Here is a 20,701-nt window from a genome sequence, read left to right on the forward strand (position 1 = left end):
TCTGGGTAGGACTTGGAAGTGTACCAATTGGTTCTCAATTGTGAGAAGTTTGAGAACTACTTCATTAGATGAATTGTTATTTTAAGAAGCTGTGTTATATCACATTTTCAAATATATCACTTTTTCTTTGTCTCCAAACAAGCACTATGCAATGGGAGGTACAGCAAAATTAAAAGGGAACAACTTGCCAAATTGTTCTAGTTAGATAATATTTCAAAATTTTAAAAATGGTTCATAAGAAAACAAAATTTTTTAAAGATTAAACTAAGAAAATGTAATTTTTACACCTAAGTGCTATTAAGTATTTTTCATTCAAAGTATTTACTTTTGATATGGTATTAAAATTTTGTGGATTATGTTATTTAATTTTAAAAAATAAAATTTCATTTTTATTAATTTTTAGTTTTGATTGGAGTCTATTGTTTGAATTATATACATTTTTCTTAAAAGTATTTCTTCTAAAATGAATTAAATTACTGCTTAACGAAACAAATACGAAAGTGCAACATATTATCCGCATTTAAACTTAAGTATATGTAATTGTCTGCATAACCATCAATCTTCTTTTAGTTGTGGGGTTTTGGGTGGTGGGATTTATCTTCCTGTCCTGTATTACCATCTCTGTGTCAACGCCCTCGACCTCAAAGTATGCCATTGTCTCTTCCTATAACCCCACCTGTGAGTATTTAACTTCAACTAACTGCATGCGATTTCAGCTTTCCTTTTTCTGTTTCTTTTTTTCTGCATGCTTAATGCATTGTTACTTTACTGTTCATTTAATTTTTGTTCATCAAAAGTGTTTATGTGCTGATTTAATACATATGTGTTTAAATTTTCATAATAGTATTTCAATAGCATTAATAATGTATTTATATATTGTCCCACATGTGAAAATTCATTTTGAATATAATCTTCATTAAGATTTTGAGTTTTAGATAGCAGCTGAAAATGCTTGCTTGCTTTTTGCAAATGTTGATTTTTCATATTAAACATCAAACATATCTGCCCGACACCATAAACTAATTTATCTTTCAAAACAGGAAGAGCCTAATTCAACTACTGGTTGTGAAACAGGTAGAGAACTTTCTAAATATGTCAAAGTAAGTGTTTTTGTTATTTTATTTATTTATTTTTTATGGTCATAATTTATGAACTTTTGTTGATGTCAGTTCTTTCAGATTGTGATCTTAATGAAGAAATTTAGTCAAATGCAATTTAACTAAATAAATTAAATTAAACTAGTAATTTTGCAAATGTTATTTTAAAAAAAATTTTAACTTAAAATTCAGATTATTTTGCTCAGATCATTAGTTATTTTAAAATCAAAGTTCAATTCAGTATGCATTTTTCTGCCGAAGATTTTATTATAAAAATTGTTATTGTTGGTTGTTGTATTTTTCAGAACTATACTGTTTTTAATTTTCTTAAAGATAATATAGCAGTTTAAGCCTAGTATCAATTGAAAACTTATTTCCATATACAATAATAACATATGAAATATACAGGTTGTTCCATTTTAACTACAAGACCTTTATTTTCCCAACCGTTAGTCCTAGATGTTTACTTCCAATTGCAAAAAATGTTCAAAATCAGATGCAGAGTTAAGATATTGAACGTTTGAAGCAAAAATAAAAGTGAATAAAAAAATACAAAATTTAACTTTTTATATGGGCCCTAGGTCCCCTAACTAATGTTTAGAGAAATAATCTCCATTGAAAACTATTACTGACACAAAAAACTTGACATTTGTGCGACCAAAACTCAAGGAGATATTCCATTTCAAAGTTTTTAGGGACCATACAGAAAATGAGATTGGAACTTATCACCCTTTCAGAAGAATGACAGGTCGTCAAAGTAAGAAAAACAAAGTATTTATATACAGTTGACTCTCTGTTTAACGACGCTCTACTTAGCGACTTTCTCTGTTTAACGACGGCTTTTCACGGTCCCAGATGGTCCACTATAGTGTTAAAAGCATTCTATTTAAGGACGGTCTCTACTTAAGGACGATTTTTTTGGGTCCCTTGAAAGTCGTTAAACACAGAGCCAACTGTATTTCATTGCTATTCAAAAGTAAATGCAAATGTTATGCCCACATGAGCAAAAACACTACAAAACATCAAACAATTTGAAAAACCACTCTATGCACACATATAATTTTAAACACTTGTTAACTAGTATATTTTTCCCCAAAAGGTGTCATTGATGGCGAATGAAAAGTGGGGCAAGTCACAAAACGCTGCGTATCATATCTCTGTGAATATATGTCGTACTAATTTCAAACTTTTTGCATTGGAATTATTTTTTAATGGAGATTATTTCCCTAAATATGAGTTAGGGGACCTGTAGCATGTATAAAAAGTTAAATTTTGTATTTTTTGACTTATTTCTATTTTTATTTCAAACTTTCAATACCTTAACTCTGCATCTGATTTTGAACATTTTTGCAATTTTAAGTATGCATCAAGGACTAACGGATGCGAAAATAAAGGTCTTGCAGGTTAAAACAGAACACCCTGTATGTGTATATACATAAAAATCATCGCCTCAGAGCAACAGTAAGGTATCTTAGTGTTATTTCTGTTCTAGTTTATCTCTGAGGCGATGATATATTAAATTTATGAAGCAATGTGAACAAAAACTTTAAGTCACATTTTGTTTTGTAAGAAATTATTTATTTTGTCAGAAATAATTATTTCTTATAAAATTTATTTTGTAAGAAATTTTAAGAAAACATGAACTCAAGCTAATAGTTCAGTCAAGATTAATTTTTGTTGAGTAATACTGAATAACAGGGACTTTCAGAATAAGTCATGTTGCATACTTTATGTTACCTGTTCAGATCTTATCTTGTGATTTCACTGCAAATTTTACGTTCAATGAGTGGTGCATCATGGATTTTTTTAAATAAGGGTTTACAAATTACAAAACATGACTTAGAAGTTGAATGTGAAGGTACATCATAACTTTTTGGTTGAAGTATGTTTCTGTTTTCAAAAGTTAAACGTTTCCACAGGGTTTTTTTTATTTTTTTATTTTTAAGGGAGCATTTTATTTCTTACAATTACAAAATAGTTCAGTACAGTTGTGTAAATTAGGACTTACATTTTTTTTTAGGGAGCATTTTATTTCTTACAATTACAAAATAGTTCAGTACAGTTGTGTAAATTAGGACTTACATTTTTTTTTTTTTTTTTGTTTGTTGTGATGTAAAAAGAAATATTTTTACATTTTTTGAAATTCTGAAATGTGATTGTTCCATTATAATAAATGGTAGACTTGCTTATTTAAGTATTTGTTTCGCATATTACCCACATTACTTGGCTTATCCGAGGTTTTGATTCTTCGGATTACCTTTGGTCCCAGTTAGTCTGGGTAAATGAGATTGTACTTTATAAAGCTTTTGCTAAATGTTTCAGTTTTGAGTCTTCAGAGTTTGGATGCCATCTCTCGGATAATGTCTTAGATTTTGGTGTGTAGATTTTCTTATATATATTTTTAGGCTTTTTCTTCCTAGCATCTAAGAACTGCTCAAAGATATTTAACATTCTTGGTAATGTTAAATATCTTAAATGTTGATTGTTTTTCTTGCAATCGAATGCCTTATAAGTTTATATTTGTGTATGTTTCTCTGTATGTGTATGCTGTTTGTTTAATTACAAACTGTGTGGTGCATTATTTTTTCAAAAACTTTATTTTAATATAGGTTTATTTTTTGTGTTATATGTATTCTCAGATCAGGCTGCCTTGTATTGTCTTAATTATAGCTTTAATTTTATTGGTTGTAGGTGCAACATGGAATGGCCAAGACACTGAAGGTTTCTATTACTAGCATGTTCTATAAATTAGGCTGGCTTAGCTTTTTATGCTTCAAATTAAAAAAAAAAAAAATCAAAGCAAACTATGCAATAGTTATTTTAATAAATTTCTTGTTTTGCATTTATTTATGTGTAACAAGTTTTTGTTGTACTGACCTCATTCTAAGCATGACATGCATGAGATGTAGATGCTTTTGAGTTTGACAGAACAGAGAAAAAGAAATCTTTAAGTAAAGAAATAAAGTAATCTGCCATGAAATCACTGTATCGTTGTATTACAATGTATTAATCATGACAAGAAGTTATATTTTGGGGGAAAGCATAAATCTTATGTCTGTGTGCAAAAAAAAGAAAAAAATTACTAACATTTAGAACTATTGAATGACTTATTCCAGACTGTGATTACTGAAAATTCAAGAAAATGGCAAGCCAATTCAATAAGTAATTTGCCTGCATCTTGCTTTAATGCAATTATTTTGTAATGATACATAGAGTGATAAAAGTGTCTGTTCATGTGGAATTTTCGACAAAGTGTTTGCAACCCTGTGGCTAAATTTGCAACATACCAAGATAATTCCAATCAAGTGTTCAAACTGTTAGCTAAGGAAATGTTTGATGCTCTTGAAAACAATTCTTAGTTTATGGGTGGTTAAGTACCATTTTATTGAAATAATTTCTGGGAGAAATAGCGAAAGTTGATCACAAAATGTTATCTACATAATAATATAATACATAATATTCTAAAAAGTGCTGCAAACACACCTCCTAAACATAACCCTGCTAAATATGGTGCCATTCTGATGTTGAAATTTACTACTTTTGATCCACTCTTGCTAATATCATTGGATTTTCCCATCACTCAAATCCAGATTTTAGCATTTTTTCTATTTATTTTTTGATAGCACACCTTTCAGTTTGAAGACTTGACTTCCAATAAACTCTACATGTGCTCATAATGCTCCCATGATCAAAATGGGACAGAAATCATGAACATCTAACTGTAAATAATGTATTGTATTCATATGTACTATTCTGAGCTGAATGCATGGCTTAGAGCAAGGCTTCGCAACTGGTGTGCCGTGGCGCACTGGTGCGCCTCAACAAGAAACCGGGTGTGCCGCGGAATTTTTGTAGTTATATTAAAAGAAAGAGCCTTGATGTATTTTATTTTAAAGTTACAACCTTTGTAATGTTCTGTAACTTCACAATTCACCCTGTCGATCGCATGCAACCAGACACTCAAATGTGGGAGAGGCAGGATTTGCTGCCCCACCTCTTTAAAACTTCTTGTTAATGTATTGCTTTCAGTTTTTGAAAACGGTTTCTAGTTTCCAAGAAATCAATTAATTATGCAGAATTTTTTAAAATCTTTCACAAAGGGGAGATGTTTGGCAGAAATACTTTGAAACATATGAAGCATAATTTTCTGTGAAGTCTGATATAGGTAGTTTTGTTGTTCATTATCAACCGCAATACATTCGAAAGATTTATTCTTTCTAAGTAAATAATTTAAATACACTACAATAGTTATAATTGTTTTATTCATATGAAAAAAGCCTGCCCCCCCCCCCCCCCCCCGTCTTTTTACTAGTGAATGTTAAAAACATTTCTATATTACCATTTCGAAATTAAGTTCAGTGTGCCTGAGAATGAGCTAGAAATTTTTTAAGTGTACCGCAAAGTAAAAAAGTTTGAGAAGCACTGGTTGAGAGCAATGCAAGTCCAGCTATTTATTCATTTGAAACCAAAGTTTCAAACCATTTGCTTCTTAGTTCAAAGTTTCTTTGCAAATAAAATTTAATTTCAATCGGATTTCACCTTCTTCCATCTTTTTTTTTTTTTTGAACAATCAAGATTGCTTATTGTTCACATTTGACTGTTTTGAATTCCTAACATTTTATTTTCCCGCCAGCACCACTGTCGCGTCGACCGGCCTCATGATGCTGCTCCTCTTGCGAAAACCGTCTCCAGGTTGCATCCATATCCTACACGCATACACACACACGCCCACACTCACACACATACACACACTCATGCCTGCGCACAGACACAAACACACACTCCAACACACACACTCATGCCTACACACAGACACAAACACATATGCCTACACACACACAGCACTGCATACACAACACGCACACACATACATACACACATACACACACGCTCGTGATTGCGAAAAAAACAATTTAAATTCAAGATGCCAAAAACTCAAATTAATGTAATTTTTTTTTTTGAGCAATCACGATTGCTTATTGCTTTTATTTGACTGTTTTCGGCGTGCTATGATTTTATTTTCCTATCAGCACCCTCTGCAGCATCACCGTCGACCGGCGGCCTCACGATGCTGCTCCTCTAGCGAAAACCGTCTCCAGGTTGCGTCAATATCCTACACTTACACGCATACATACACGCACGCACACACATACACACACACACTCAAACACATACACACACACTCAAACACATACACACTCATACATGCAGACGCCTACACATCCACACTCCTACACACAACTACCCACACACTCATGCCTGCACACAGACACAAACACATATGCCTATACACAGATACACACACCCCACACACAAACACTCATACACACAACTACCACCCACATACTCATACCTGCATACAGACACAAACACACATGCCTACATACACATACCCACTACAAACAAACACACATACCCCCACACACACGCCTACATACACACACACACACACTCGTGATTGTGAAAAACATAATTTGAATTCAAGAGGTCAAAATTCAAATTAATTTTTTTTTTTTGTCCATATTATTTCAAATTGAAGTAGTTCTAAATTCAAAATAGTGTTGTTTGTATACTTTTTCTATATTTTGTATGTTTCTCATTTATTTTGGAAATAATTTGAATATTTACTTATTTATTAAACTTTCGTTAACTAAATATTTGACTCACATTTAACTATAAAGTAAGAAAAAACAATGTCAAAAAAGCACAAATTGCAGATTACAGCAGACACGTGTTTTGCTTTACAGGGAACGCCTTTTTCAATGCAAAAAGTAATGTGCTTATGGATGACTCACAACTACTATTCCCGGGAATTTTCTTTTTCAGCATATATAAAAAGTCTTCTTATCTATAAATGAACTAAACATTGTTTAAAGAAAATATATTTACGTTCTGTGAAACAAAAAAGGAAAAAAAACAAATTTTTGCATTATAAATATTCTTTTTAAAATCTGAACATGATTAGACATCTGAAAATATGTGAAAGTTAGGAATCCACAGGCAGAAGGGAAAAAAGCAGAATTAGGCCCTAGGAAAAACAATATCTGAAAAATATTTCAAATGTGGCTGCTAATATTACAAAGTAAACTTAGTCATTCAAGTGCTTTTAATTATAGTGGTGTATCGTGGAAAATTTTGTGTGTGCTACAAAACTGGAAGGATAACATTGAGCAGGGTTCGTACGCCCTTGAAAAGTGCTTGAAAAATAAAGTTCATTTTCAAGTACTTGAAAACCTTGAAAAAGTTTTAAAACCTTGAAAAAGTTCTTTAGTGCTTAAATTCTCTCAAAAATCAACGAATTGTGCATAGAAGTTTTAAAAAAGTATTTCACCAATGCAATTTTCTGAACATGTGTTCAGTATGCAACATCGAGAAAAATTGCTTCCGTGTTTGGGATTTCAATCCTTTTGCATTTTGATGTTTTTTACAACCGAAAGATATTTTGACATATGGTACCTTACATTAGTTTATTTTTTGTTTAATTTCATTAATTAACAAAGAAATTAATTTGGAAACCATGACAACATTGAACTTACTCGGGTTTCGCGGAAAATTGCTCTTGTGTTTGAAAATTCAATCTTTTTGCATCCTGCAAATATTTAAATATTTTGGCTAATCAAATGTTAGTTTCACATATGCTACCTTAGATTAGTATATTTTTTTGTTTAATTTTAATAAAAAACAAATAAATTTATTTCATGGGAAACATGCCAGCTTGAACGAACTCAGACTTTGCGAAAAATTGCTCCTCGTGTTTGAAATTTCAATCTTTCTGCATCTTGCAAATATTTAAATATATTCACTAATCGGATGTTATTTTCATATTTGCTACCGTAGATTAGCATATTTTATGTTTAATTTCAGTAAAATATAAGTTTATTTTATGGGAAACATGACAACATTAAACTTAATTCGCGAAAATTTGCTTCCCTTGTTTGAGATTTCAATCCTTTTGCATTTTGTAAATATTTTTATATTTTTGGCAATTAGTAGTTATTTTGACACTGCTACATCAGATTAGCTTATTTTATTTTTAATTTTAATAACTAAAGAGTTAAAGAATTTATTACCTTGGTCTTGTTTAATTATTTGCTTATTTATTTTTGCAATTTTGAATGATTATCTTTACCTAATTTTTGGTCATAACAGATTTTTTTTTAAAAAATTTGATAGTTGAGCACCTAACAAATTAACTTAAAGTTTGTTTTTTAAATATAAAGTTGATTTATATAATTTTATTTATAAGTAGTACATCATTTTTTTATGTCTGCTAAAGTAAATAAGGTGTATAACAGGGGTTGTTGTGTTATGATCATTCACTTGAAATTCAGTAGTGTTCGTTTTTCTGCTTTTACCTCCCTATATCTCCAATTTTCCCCTTTTCCTCAAATGTTCAAAATTACTACTTTATTAAGGTTGTGGGTACTTGGAGCTTACTGAAAGAGGCTGTAATCAGCAAAGGGGTAGATAGCTTAAGGAGGGTCATTCATCTTCATTTGGATCTAATAAATTGACCAGTACCAGCCTAGCTAGGCCCAGTGCCTGTTGCTGGTTATCAACAGGCACTGGGCATGGTATTTCTATGCAGAATAATTTGACTTAATAAACTATTATATGAATTGTATGCATAGCAAAAGTTATTGTTGTACATATGTATATTCAAGTAATAGGGGTCTTAGTTTTAAAAATTATCCTTCCCCTCGCCCCATTTTGCTCTTTGAAACTTTCAGTTAATTTTTTATGAACTCACAAATCACAATTACACCTGAATATTATTGCCTTTTTAAATTTAAATTCTAATTTCAACAATAACCCATTTTTTTCCCAAAATAAAACTACTTTTGTCATAATATATGTCAACTTCTTGTGAATCTTTTCAATTTCGAAATATGGCTCTATAAATCTGAACTTGCACATTTATTGTCTATTGCAAGTTAATCAATGAAAGCTGAATAGGCTCAAGTTTGCATTCAGAGTATTTATCACTGCTTAAGCTGTTTTTGTATATTTTGAGGTGTAGAGACTGGACTGTGGACTTCGATAAACTTTTCTTACTTCCTAATTTTTAAATTTACTCGAGGACAGGTGAAATGCCTTATTGACTGAACAGCTAATAAATACATACGAATAATTGATTTGCATACTTATAAATGATTTGCAAACCTAATATTTTTAGAACTTAATAGTGCAAACTGAAATAACTTTCTGGGTAGTGTTTTTGTCCTAACCGCCCTTATATTGTAATAAACCACTGTATAGATATCGGAAATAAATGTTGAAACCGGGGGGGGGGGGTGACTTCAAAAACTCCTCTCTGGCAATGCCATTGAGCTTAGGTATTTAAGTTTCTTCCCATAAAAGTTAAAAGCACTTATGAAAGGTTTTTTTTAAGTATTAATTTGCTGATTCTAGAAAATATACAAACCTCTGACTGCTGCAACCTTTGAAAAACCTCAAAATTAAACCTCTTGGTATCTGCTTCTCTTTATGATCAAACTTTTCAAACATTTTCAGAAAAACTTTCAACGCAGTAGATCTTTCATCAAAGCATCTCTCGTTGTAGAAAAAGCAATTTTGTTTTCCTATACTTTTTTGTATTATTGCCTTATTTCTATGTGTTTGTAGTAAATGAAATCTGCATACAATATTTTTAGTACAAATTTATGATATTGCCTTGAAAACAAAATTTTTTACCTTGAAAAGTACTTGAAAAGTGCTTGAATTTTTTTCTGCCTAAAGGGTATGAACCCTGTTGAGTTATTTAGAAGAAAAGAAAAACCGAACAAGTCTTTTTTCTTTTTATTTTAACCCAACTTTTTTGATATTATTCATTCTAAATATTTTTTCTTAAGTATCCTCCCCCCTGCTACACACACACACAGTGTTTGCATTTCGCTTCTTTATTTGAAGCATTATATATATATATATATATATATATATATATATATATATATATATATATATATAGTAAAGTGTGTAGTTTCACATACACGGGTAGCACAGAAATAAGTGTATGTAACAATGAAGATAAACAACAATAACAACAACAAAAATGAACATGGAACGTTAAAAAATAAACTAGGAACATTGAAAACAAGAATTGATGAAATCATGGGTATTAAACTGCTGCTACGTTTACGAAGAGCTGGAGCAGCTGGCATATTAAATATTCTGCAAGGTTTCTGTGCGGGTCAGTATCATACATGCAGCAAAATTGATTAGAAGTAAAAGTATATGTATTTGAATTAACGAACTAATATGTGTAGCTACTTATAAGGCTTAATATAGAAGGCAGGAAAATTATCAAACGTTATATATGCTTATTTTTTGTATATATGCAATAATTTTTATAAATGTAATATAAATGTAAATGATATATATATATATATATGCTCCTCTTTCTTTTATTCAAACATAAATGTACTTAGATGTTATCTCAAACAGTTATTTTAGAAATAATTTCAGGAAAAATTAAGCAAGAAATGTAGGAAAAGGAATAAAGGTTTTGCCTCAATGCATTGTTAATAACAACAAATTTTTAAATTTTCAGAAATGTCTAGTTTCATAAAAATACCATTTAATGTGCTTTACTTTGTTGTCATCAATCTTGAAATGTCTAACAGCATCATTTTTGTACTGCCATTTTAATACTTTCCCATTAACAAATTTGCATGCTGCATTTATTTTTCCTTAAAATATCAGTATTTTCTATTATATAACTCAGTTATAAATACCTTCTCTTTTTTTAGTTTTTGTTTCATGTAGTATGACATTTAAAATTTAAATTTTCAACAGTGTAGTGTGATTGTTGCATATGTTTATTTTATTATATTTGCGATGTCCTTTTCTAAAGCTTTTACTAACTAAGATATTCAGTTTTGATTTATAATTCTTATCTTAAACAGTAATAATTTGTGTGTTACTGTGAAATTGGGAACTTAGGTATGTTTGTTTTAATATTTTTAATTACTGTGGTTGCATTACAATTATTATTATTTTGTAGTAGGGGAGACCGGGGCAAGATGACAAGCCGGGCAAGATGACGAATTCCTTATTTTTTCCGTTTTCCCCCAGTTAACAGCATCTACTGGATACTATAAGGTCTCCTATCCGCTGTTTGTTCAGCAATAGTATAGAGACGCTGAAATCGTCTTATTTGTGTTAGTTCTGAAGCTCTGATTGTTCCCCGTTGCCACGATCTAACTTTTATGCATTTGTAAATAAGCTCTGCTAAAGATAAGTTATATCGTGCCTCTTTAGTATTTATGAGTAACTTAGTTTAAATACTACCTATTACCATGAATAAATGTCAATTAATCGCCTTCTTTTATGGCAATGGAGAAGAATCCGTTCAAACATGCAGTCCGGGGCAAGATGATGGGCCGAAACGCGGGGCAAGATGACGAGCTCGTCATCTTGCCCCGTGTTTCAGAAATTATTAAATTAACTATATGTTGTCCATTTTATTGAATTCTGTAAACACTTATTTGTCTGTGTGTTTGTTCACGCGACCTTGCGCTTCTATCTCCTCTGAGGTTAAAGGACGCATTGAATCAAGAGGGAGGTGTCGTTCAAAAGCCGGTGACCAGAGGCTATTTATAAACTAGCTGACCAAATGACTAGTTGACTGAATTAAACCAAGCAAAGAATCTCCTGCTCTGTTGATTATTGACAATCATAAATCTCGCATAACTTTGCAGGCTATCTTATATTGCAGTGAAAAAAAACATTATCATGCAGTTGGGTTGCCACCCACACATCGCATCGTCTCTAGCTCCTGATGCGTCATTTCTGTCCATTAAAAACCTACTATAGCCAAGCATGTGACAACTTTATGGTCATTCATCTAGGACAAACTATCACAGACAAAAAAATTGGTGGGCTTTTGAGCACCGCTTACTTTAAGCCAGCTACAATTGGAAATGACGATAAAGGGTTTAAAGAATGAGGGATCAAGACTCATTATTCTCTTGTTTTTAGCGGACTATGATGTTGTTGGCCATTAAACTAAGAATAATAGCGCTAATCCTCAGACCTTGGGAGTGGAAATGCAAAATAAAAACCCTCCAGACGAAGCAGAAGTTATGGCAAATGCCGATTCCGATGCACCAAAGAAGCCTGTTGGTGTTTCTGATTTCAATGCATTGCCTAAAGCAACACAATGTGGGAGGGAAAAAAAGCAGAAAACTGAGCTGAAACATTCTTACAAACACACCCATCAAAGAAATGTCAGAACAAGGAGCAAAGCGGAAGGACAAAAGAGATTATTTAAAAAAACAGGGAAAATAAGCTCGGAACGCTAAAAAGGGAGTAAAAAAACTGAAACTAAGTTCCTTTAGGTCCAAGTTTATTAGGTCCAATTCATGTTAAGCAATTCAGTTGCATCAACTACAAAAAATGGTGTTATAAGATGCCCTGCTTGTAAAGAGGAATATTGTGACCCTCAAACAGAAGAACGGACTCTGTGCTGTAAAAGTCAAGAGTGGTATCATGAGGCATGTTCCAGTTATGAAAATGGCATTTTTACTTGTATCTATTGTTCGCTGCACAACTTAACACTTCAACATTACGCTCCAATGGGTTACGCTTAATTTGATACTTTGTAAGCTGTAAAAACACAGTTATCATTTCTAAAATTAGGTAACATATTCAAAGCATAAAATGTGTTCGACCTTTTTCAGCGTTGTCATCTTGCCCCAAGGTCAAAGTCATCTTGCCCCAGTACTGGGGCAAGATAGGCTACTCTAGCAGCACATGTGAAATTAATTTCACTATCCTTAAAAATGAATTAATAAACAACAAAAATTGTTAACATAGTCATCTTGCCCCGATCTCCCCTATTATTCATCAAATGTTATATACATTTTTTCAAATAAAACTTAGCTTCTACTATTTCATCATAAAAGAAATTATTTTGTCCTCAGAAGGTACTAGGGAAGTCTTTTGAATTTAGTTAGAAAAATGAGTGGTGAGCATTCGTGTGTATATGGTAACATGAAAACTCCACAAATGTCTTCAGCAGTAACAAAGCATTATTTATAGAGTAATGGAAGAAAAGTTATTTTCTTTTTAAATGTTTGACCATAACGTTTATGAAAAACTGCACACTGCACTTGTTTTTGTCTTTGTTGCCCTTGTATATTTTAATGGCTTATAATTTTTTACGTGCTTTTCCTTTTAGTTTCTGTACTGATTGTCAGGAAAAGAATCCTTTTGAATTTATAGATTTGTAGAAGTAGTTCTGCTAATATTGCAGGAATAGTTTTAATTTTTATTATATAGATAGTAGCAACCTTAAAATTTTAGAATTACCTGGAACAACAACTATTGAAAATAAAAAGGAATCAAAATTAAGCAGTCTTTAACTGTAATTCTTGAGTATTTAGGATATGCAAAGAAAAAAGAAAACTCAAGAAAATTATTAGATTGGTATAAGAAAAAACTTATAATGGCAAAAGGATAGCTATGTATCAGTTAAAATTGATTAAATGGTGTAAATTTTTCAAAATTATTTTACCACTATAGATATGTATTAATAAACTGTTGGAAATCCATTAGGTTATATTTTTATGCAGATGCACAAAATTTTTAATCAACATCTACACTGCCGTGCTAAGTACAAAGTCGTATCTGCACTTTTCATCAAAATTCAGTTATTGTCACCAAGTGATTCTTTGCCTAATTTTTTCTAAATACAATGTTTTATGGTTATTCGGGAATGGGAAATATTTTGACAAAAATTCTGAAAAAGTTGCATCTGGAATCAAATACATGGAGGCTCAAACTTTAAACAGCAATTTCTCAGATTTTTTTTGATTTCTTTTGAACTCAGATGCAGATACGACTTTTGCGGTTAACACGACAGTGCAACGTTGGAGTTAAGAAGATGATGCACTAAAGCAATACTTGCACGATAGTAGTTGAACTATATTCTTTGATTCAAGTAATGGTGGTTCAAAAAGAAATGTTTAACTGTCAAAATAATGAGGGTGGGTCTGTCCAGTATAGAGAGAAAGGGCTGCTATATTTTCTCGCTGAAACCGAGTGCTCGTAAAAAACGGGTTGGTGAAAAAAAATCATAAAACATCATTTAAACATACTATTTGCTTTACTATGTTTATTTTTCTGTGCACTACCAAAGAAGTTGGTTATTTGCTTTGAACTGTCTTATTGTCGAGGAACATGTGGTCCGAAAAACATCATCATTTGCATCCAGGGCTTCAAAATAGTTTCAAGTTTTTCTGCACTTTAGAAGCCAAGTGTGTTGCGGACTATTAAACTTCCAATTCCTCACATTTGCTGTTATCGTGATAGCTTTCTTTTTTTTTCTTTTATTTTTTTTACATTTGCATTAGCTTGACTTTGAGTTACAAAATCCTTGCAAGTATATTTTAAAATAACATTTGCTTCAGCAAATGTACAATTTTTAAATGCTCTTCTACTCCAGGAATTGAAAAAAAAAGGCGTTGTCATCACTTGTTTTCACAGGATTTGTGTCTTATCTTTAACTTTCGTTTGAATTCAAAAGGTTAATGGAATTTTTCCAAAAATGTAATACTTTTTTCTGAGGAGGAAATCAACAGACATTTCACAAATTAAAAAAATATTGCTCACTTTAAGCAGGGTTTGGTCGTTAAAAGGAAGTTGTGTTGTCATTCATTTAACATTGTACCAACCAAATATTTTTGATTTCCTCACTAAATCCGAGTTCTCGTTAAAACAGGGCTTGTTATAAGCAAGTTTGACTGTATGTGTTCATACTTAGTACGTTTTTGTATTTTCCCCATACAAAAATACTTTTTTAATTTATATTATTAGACTCTCCATGCTGTTGACATGAGTACGATTATCTACTTCTTACCTACACTTCTGAATGAGCTATTTCATCTGATGGTAGTTACAACAAATGAAGATTTAGCATTGAATGCAGTTAGAGTTGTGGTTCATGTTGTGCATGGTGTTCATGAAGCGGGAAAGAGTGATATTTTGCATTCTTATGTTCAAGTAAGGGAAACGTAATTTTGGTCTACTACAGATATTTTATTCATTGAATATACAGGGTGACCAGTAATGAAAGCTTTGAAATGAAATCTCAATTTCTCAAACTGTTTGGCGTATCAAGTCCAAACTTGGCGGTTAGATTCAGTGCGTTGGCGGATTTTTTTGCGCAGCTTCATTGAGTTGACTTTTGTTGCTTATTTTTCGGTGAAAACGTCAAGATATAGCGTTTCTAAACCCATTTTTATGGTTCAAACGTATTATTCGAACAACAACATCCCAATTGTGACTTAAAGAAAGTTTGCCACTGAGTTTAAGCTTAAGACAACGAACGGACTCACTTCTGAACGATATGTGAAAATTTTGGGAAATCAGTTTATTCCAGCAATTGAGAGTGAGCTGGAGTTCAAAAGCACGTAGCTCATGCAAGACGATGCACAACCTCATCAATCCAATAAAGTTCTTAATCTGCTTGAAGAGTACTTTAATGAGTGGATTTTGGCTTTAGGGTATCCGAAATCTAAAAATATGGGAATTTAATAGGCACCCTATTCTTCTGACTTGAACCCCCGCGGTTCATTTTTGTGGGGTTGTATCAAAGACAAAGTTTATGCTAGAAACCCCAAGAGCATCGATGACCTGAAAACTGTGATTCAGACTGTCATTGAAAGCATTGAAACTTCGATCCTTCAGCCAGTGATGCAGAATTTTGCTATTATTTAACGCCATATTTTAGCTAGAGATGAAAGTCTCATTGAACATTTTCAAACAAATTCCCATGTATTGTACTTTGATTTAGAATTTAAATAGAATTTTTTGAATCAGTAGTTTTTGGGAAATTAATTTTTAACATCAGCGCGTTAATTACTGGTCACTCTGTATTTCACTTATTTTTACTGTATTTTTTTTTGTTCCTGTGTTTCAAATCATGTTAAGTATTATATTCATGTTTTTAACTAGTTTAGTGAAACTTTTTTTTTCTACATTTGTTTTTCAAAATGTAATTTATTTTATGCATAGAACTTCAAATGTATAGTTAAAACTTCTGCTTGATTTTCATTTTTAGCTTTTTAATTTCTATTTTTAGAATATGTTTTATCAAACATCTTGCTCTTAGAAATTGTATCTTTTTGTCAATAGGTTTTTAGAAATTTATTTTCAAATGTTTTGTTATTTCATTTAGTGTAAACATTCATTAGTAGATTTTTGTCTCTTGTCTTCATTGCAGAATTACGATAAACAATATGTGTGTGAAATAGTTTGTATATTTGTTTTATCTTTATTTTAGTATGTTTTCCAAACTCAAGAATTAACGGTAAAGAAGAGATATGTTCACGAAGAGCTTGTCAAATCTTTGAACGTTATGCTTAAACCAGCCAACACTGATTTTTTACTTATTAATAAATTTTTAAGGCATTCCTGGTTTTTCTTTCAAATCATCAGCAAATCCACAGCTCAACACTTATTGTCATCTGAAAGAATTAAGGTAATTCTTTTATGTACTTTTCTTTTGTAGATAATATTTTAGTCACCTTATCAGTTAATAAATTTATTTCTATTATTTGCATTGTAACACATAATCCACTTCGTTTGATTTTTTAAGATGCTTCGTCAAGAAAGATTTCCTGCAGATTACCAGTTGTGTGTTCGAAGCCTGGTTGAAGGACTTGCACCTCATATTCTTCAAAAACACAAAGAATTGCCTATTGAAACTCGACAAGCAAACCTGAGTCTTGCTCACTTCCTTAAAGTATGTAGAAGTATCTTTAATTGGAACAAATCAAAAATTAAATTTCATACTTTAAGCTTAGATTTTTTATTTGTTATTTATTTATTTATTTTATTTTTTGCACATATTCTAAAAATTCTGTTATACTGATTGAAAACTTTTATGCATGTTGTAAAAATTGTTACAATTACAATGTATAATTTAAGTCTGAAATTAGTCTTGCCTTTTCCCAAATCAATATTTGAAGACTTTTCTGTCTTAGTTCAAATTCCCTTGTCCAGAAGTTAAGCAGCTTCATTTGCATTGATGGCGGAGATGGCTCCCTTATAGATATTGTATTAATTCTTCTGAATTTATGTATTTTTCGAAATTAATTACATCGCTCACAATCTTAGAAATTTTTGCCGATTTTTTTCATGGTAATGAAAATAAAGATTAGAAGAATGTTTTGTAAAATGAGTTCTTTTCTACATTTGTGCTCTTGCCGAATGAGTGAAGCTCTGTAAAAAATGTAGTTACTATTGTTGCAAAAACTATGAACACATCCAAAATGCTGCTGAAAACTTGTTAACCCTCATATAGTTATCTAAAAATGATTAAGAGTTGGTTTTGAACTATTTAAAAGAATGCTTATAAGAGGGTTTTTGAAATCAAAAGATAGTAGTTTTGAAATTAAAATTTTTTGTAGTTTTTAATGTAATCTACTATTTAAAAATTAGCATCAATAATTCAGGACCTTTCATTTGTCTTAACTTATGTGTACAGTGTTATGAAGAAGGCCTTTAAAATTAAGAAGAAATTGCCAGTAGCAAAGCTATTGCTTCTGTAACTGAGCACTTTTTTTATTATAATCTCAAAAGAGCAAAAAGAAAGTTCCAGCACAGCAATTTAATGCAAGAAAAACTTTGCTGTTCATTGATCTTTAGAGACACAACCTGAGTAAAAGCAAGGAATCAGCTACTGATTTTAGAAACCAAAAGTAAATAAAAAAGACATAAAAAGATTTCAGAGTAAAACTAAGAAAGGAAATAAATGGTTGTGAACAATTAAAGTAAAATTTTGATGTAAAATACAAATACTAATTTAGAAAGGAGCAATGACAAAATGAAATAAATAATTTCCTTAATACAAAATGGCTGAACCATCTAAACTCTTTTTTAAAAAAAAAAAATGACTACCTTAGTTAACTTTTAAAAGAGAAAGAGTAAAATAATAATAAGAAAATACTGTGGATATATTACAGAATGGTGCTCAATAATAGTTAAAAGTTTATTAAACTTAATTTTATTTATTTATTTTTATGTAATTTTTTTTATTTATTTTATCATTTTTTCAAGTGTATTTTAGCAGAAAAATATCATTTTTTTGCTTGGGAAATTGATAGAATTATGACAAATGAAAGCATAATTATGATTTTTTTGTCATGTGGACTTTTGATAAGCATCTTTTTTCAAAAGAATGAAAAGTTTCTGAATGGAGAAAAATTCATCGAGTTGGATTCATTTATTTCTTAAGATTCTTGCTTAGGAAAAGTTTTTTAATTTCAAATGTGGCAGGCTCAACCAAACACAATTCTAAAGCCAAGAAATACAAAGCAACACAAAATAATAATTATACAAAAGCAAAATACAACAAAGAGCGCAACACGAGCTAAATATAAATTGAGCCTAGATAAGTCCCTCAAAACTTCTTGAGTCTTGACACTTAATGGTCATTTCACTGGTATAGGGTAACAGAGCATCAATGGTTGTGGTCTTCACTGCACCACTGACCAGCCAAAGAGCATGATTTTGAATCCTTTCTCATTTGATTTTTGGAAGCTGTAATTAATGGTGCATTACAATACACTTTTCTCTGCATCACCCCACCACTTAGGGAGTGCCTTAGGTTCGCATTACAATGCACTAGGTTTGTAAAGGTAGATAGGTTATACAAGGGTTTGCTAAAGGTTTTGCTGTAGTGTTAAGAATTGGACATTGCACAGCCCCACTAACACCCACTAGGCTTTTAAAAGTACACACTATTGCTTTCCTGTCTTTTCTTTAATATCTTCTATGTGCATTTTCCACGTAAGTTTGCGAACAAATGTACGCATAGATGTTAGGTTTTCTTGCTACACAGAAGAGCAATGTTGTTATCATTGGGGGAAAAAGGGATATTGTTACCCACATCTGCAACATTCTTTAATATCGTCTATGTGCATTTTCCATGTAAGTTTGCGAACAAATGTAGGCGTAGATGTTAGATTTTCTTGCTACACAGAAGAGCAATATTGTTATCATTGGGGGGGGGGGATATTTTACCCACATCTGTAACATTCCTCATGGATGGTGCCAAAAAAGTAACAGCTTTTTAGCGTTTCAAAATGTCTAATATGTCTGAACTGAAGTAGTCTTCGATATATAACTTCTTGTATCTTTTTTTTATACTGCAGTTTGAACTGTTTAGTTCAAACTGGAGTAAAAAAAAAATTGTATTTTTAAATAAAATCAACATTGTAGCAAATTAAATCAAAATCATTAGGAAATATAAAATGTGTTAAAATTTAGTTCTTTTCTTAAAAGCATTTTTAGATCAGTGTTTCAAAAAATAACATTTCATTCAATTGTGTGTCCATTATATGAATTTTTACAGAGCTTCACTCATTCGGTAAGAGCACAAATGTAGAAAAAAACTCATTTTACAAAACATTCTTCTAATCTCTATTTTCATTAGCATAAAAAAATCAGCAGAAATTTCTAAACTAAATTGAAGATTGTGAGTGATGTAATTAATTTCAAAAAATACATAAATTCAGAAGAATTAATACAATATCTATAAGGGAGCCATCTCTGCCATCAATGCAAATGAAGCTGCTTTACTTCTGTACAAGGGAATTTGAACTAAGACAGAAAAGTCTTCAAATATTGATTTGGGAAAAGGCAAGACTAGTTTCAGACTTAAATTATACATTGTAATTGTAACAATTTCATTGTAATTGTAACAGTCGTGGAAGTTATTGTGATTTTCTTCTCATATTTACAGAAATCATTATCATTGATGGATCGTGGATTTGTTTTCAAACTCATTAAAAGTTACTTGGAAAAATTTACACCAAATGATGTTAAGGTATGCTTTATTGCAACTTAAAAATCATGAATAAAACTTTGAAATGGATTGAAACTATGCATGCAGTTTTAGTTAAAAGTAGTAAAGTAGTACTGCTATTGTAGCTTTACATTTATTTTTCAAAATTTAGTCTGTTATTTTTTTTTTTAAAATGTTTTCCGTTTCAGGTCCTTCATGAGTATAAATTTGAGTTCTTGGAAATAATATGCTTTCATGAACATTATGTAGCACTTAATCTACCTATTATGAGAGGTATAGGAATATTTGGACATACAAAAAATATGAAAGGTAAAATTTTGATCTACTTCTGAGTTTGGCTTTTCTTTCTTTGCTTTCAAATTAAAACATGTAATCAATAATTTCGAATGAAATAAGTAAATGTTGCTACACTTAAATATCAAATAAACTGGGAGACTTTTCTAAATTTTTCATTCATTTTTGATAATTTAATTTGAAAATGAAAATATGAAAAACTTCAAAGAAAACTGTTCAACTAAACAGGCAAGAATAAAATTGTTACTGAACTTGAAATTGGGGTAAAATTTTTACAATATAAAATCATTTTCATGATGTTGGTTGTTTAATGAAAGTTTTAAGGACTTAAATCTAGCAATGAGAATTTAGGGAAATATTTTGACCAAACAAATTTGTATTCTTTTTATCATGACTTAACATTTTCCCCTGAAATTTTAAATCCTGTTCAGCCGTATTTCACAAAAAGCTGCAACATTTTTAGTTATTTTCTTTTCTTAAAAAAATATTGATGAGA

General features: G+C 31.0%; 2 protein-coding genes across 2 annotated transcripts in view; both read left to right on the forward strand.

Annotated features, from left to right (window-relative positions):
• Positions 1 to 20,701, forward strand: part of LOC129223067 (dedicator of cytokinesis protein 9-like) — a 241,712-nt gene that overhangs the window by 75,776 nt on the left and 145,235 nt on the right. The gene's annotated exons all lie outside the window — the stretch shown is intronic.
• On the forward strand, positions 579 to 4,456 carry LOC129223371 (uncharacterized). Its single transcript, XM_054857951.1, has 3 exons — positions 579 to 678; positions 1,041 to 1,100; positions 3,789 to 4,456. Exons 1-3 carry the CDS (start codon positions 649 to 651, stop codon positions 4,014 to 4,016), a joined length of 318 nt encoding a protein of 105 aa, XP_054713926.1. The 5' UTR covers positions 579 to 648; the 3' UTR covers positions 4,017 to 4,456.

The sequence above is a fragment of the Uloborus diversus genome, chromosome 5 (assembly GCF_026930045.1).
Source record: "Uloborus diversus isolate 005 chromosome 5, Udiv.v.3.1, whole genome shotgun sequence".
Classification (NCBI taxonomy): domain Eukaryota; kingdom Metazoa; phylum Arthropoda; class Arachnida; order Araneae; family Uloboridae; genus Uloborus; species Uloborus diversus.

Excerpts from the sequence above, each read along its gene's own strand:
- LOC129223371 (XM_054857951.1), top strand. The coding sequence starts at position 649 with ATGCCATTGTCTCTTCCTATAACCCCACCT. Across the intron at positions 679-1,040 it reads CTCTTCCTATAACCCCACCT|GAAGAGCCTAATTCAACTAC; the intron begins GTGAGTATTTAA and ends CTTTCAAAACAG. Across the intron at positions 1,101-3,788 it reads AACTTTCTAAATATGTCAAA|GTGCAACATGGAATGGCCAA; the intron begins GTAAGTGTTTTT and ends TATTGGTTGTAG.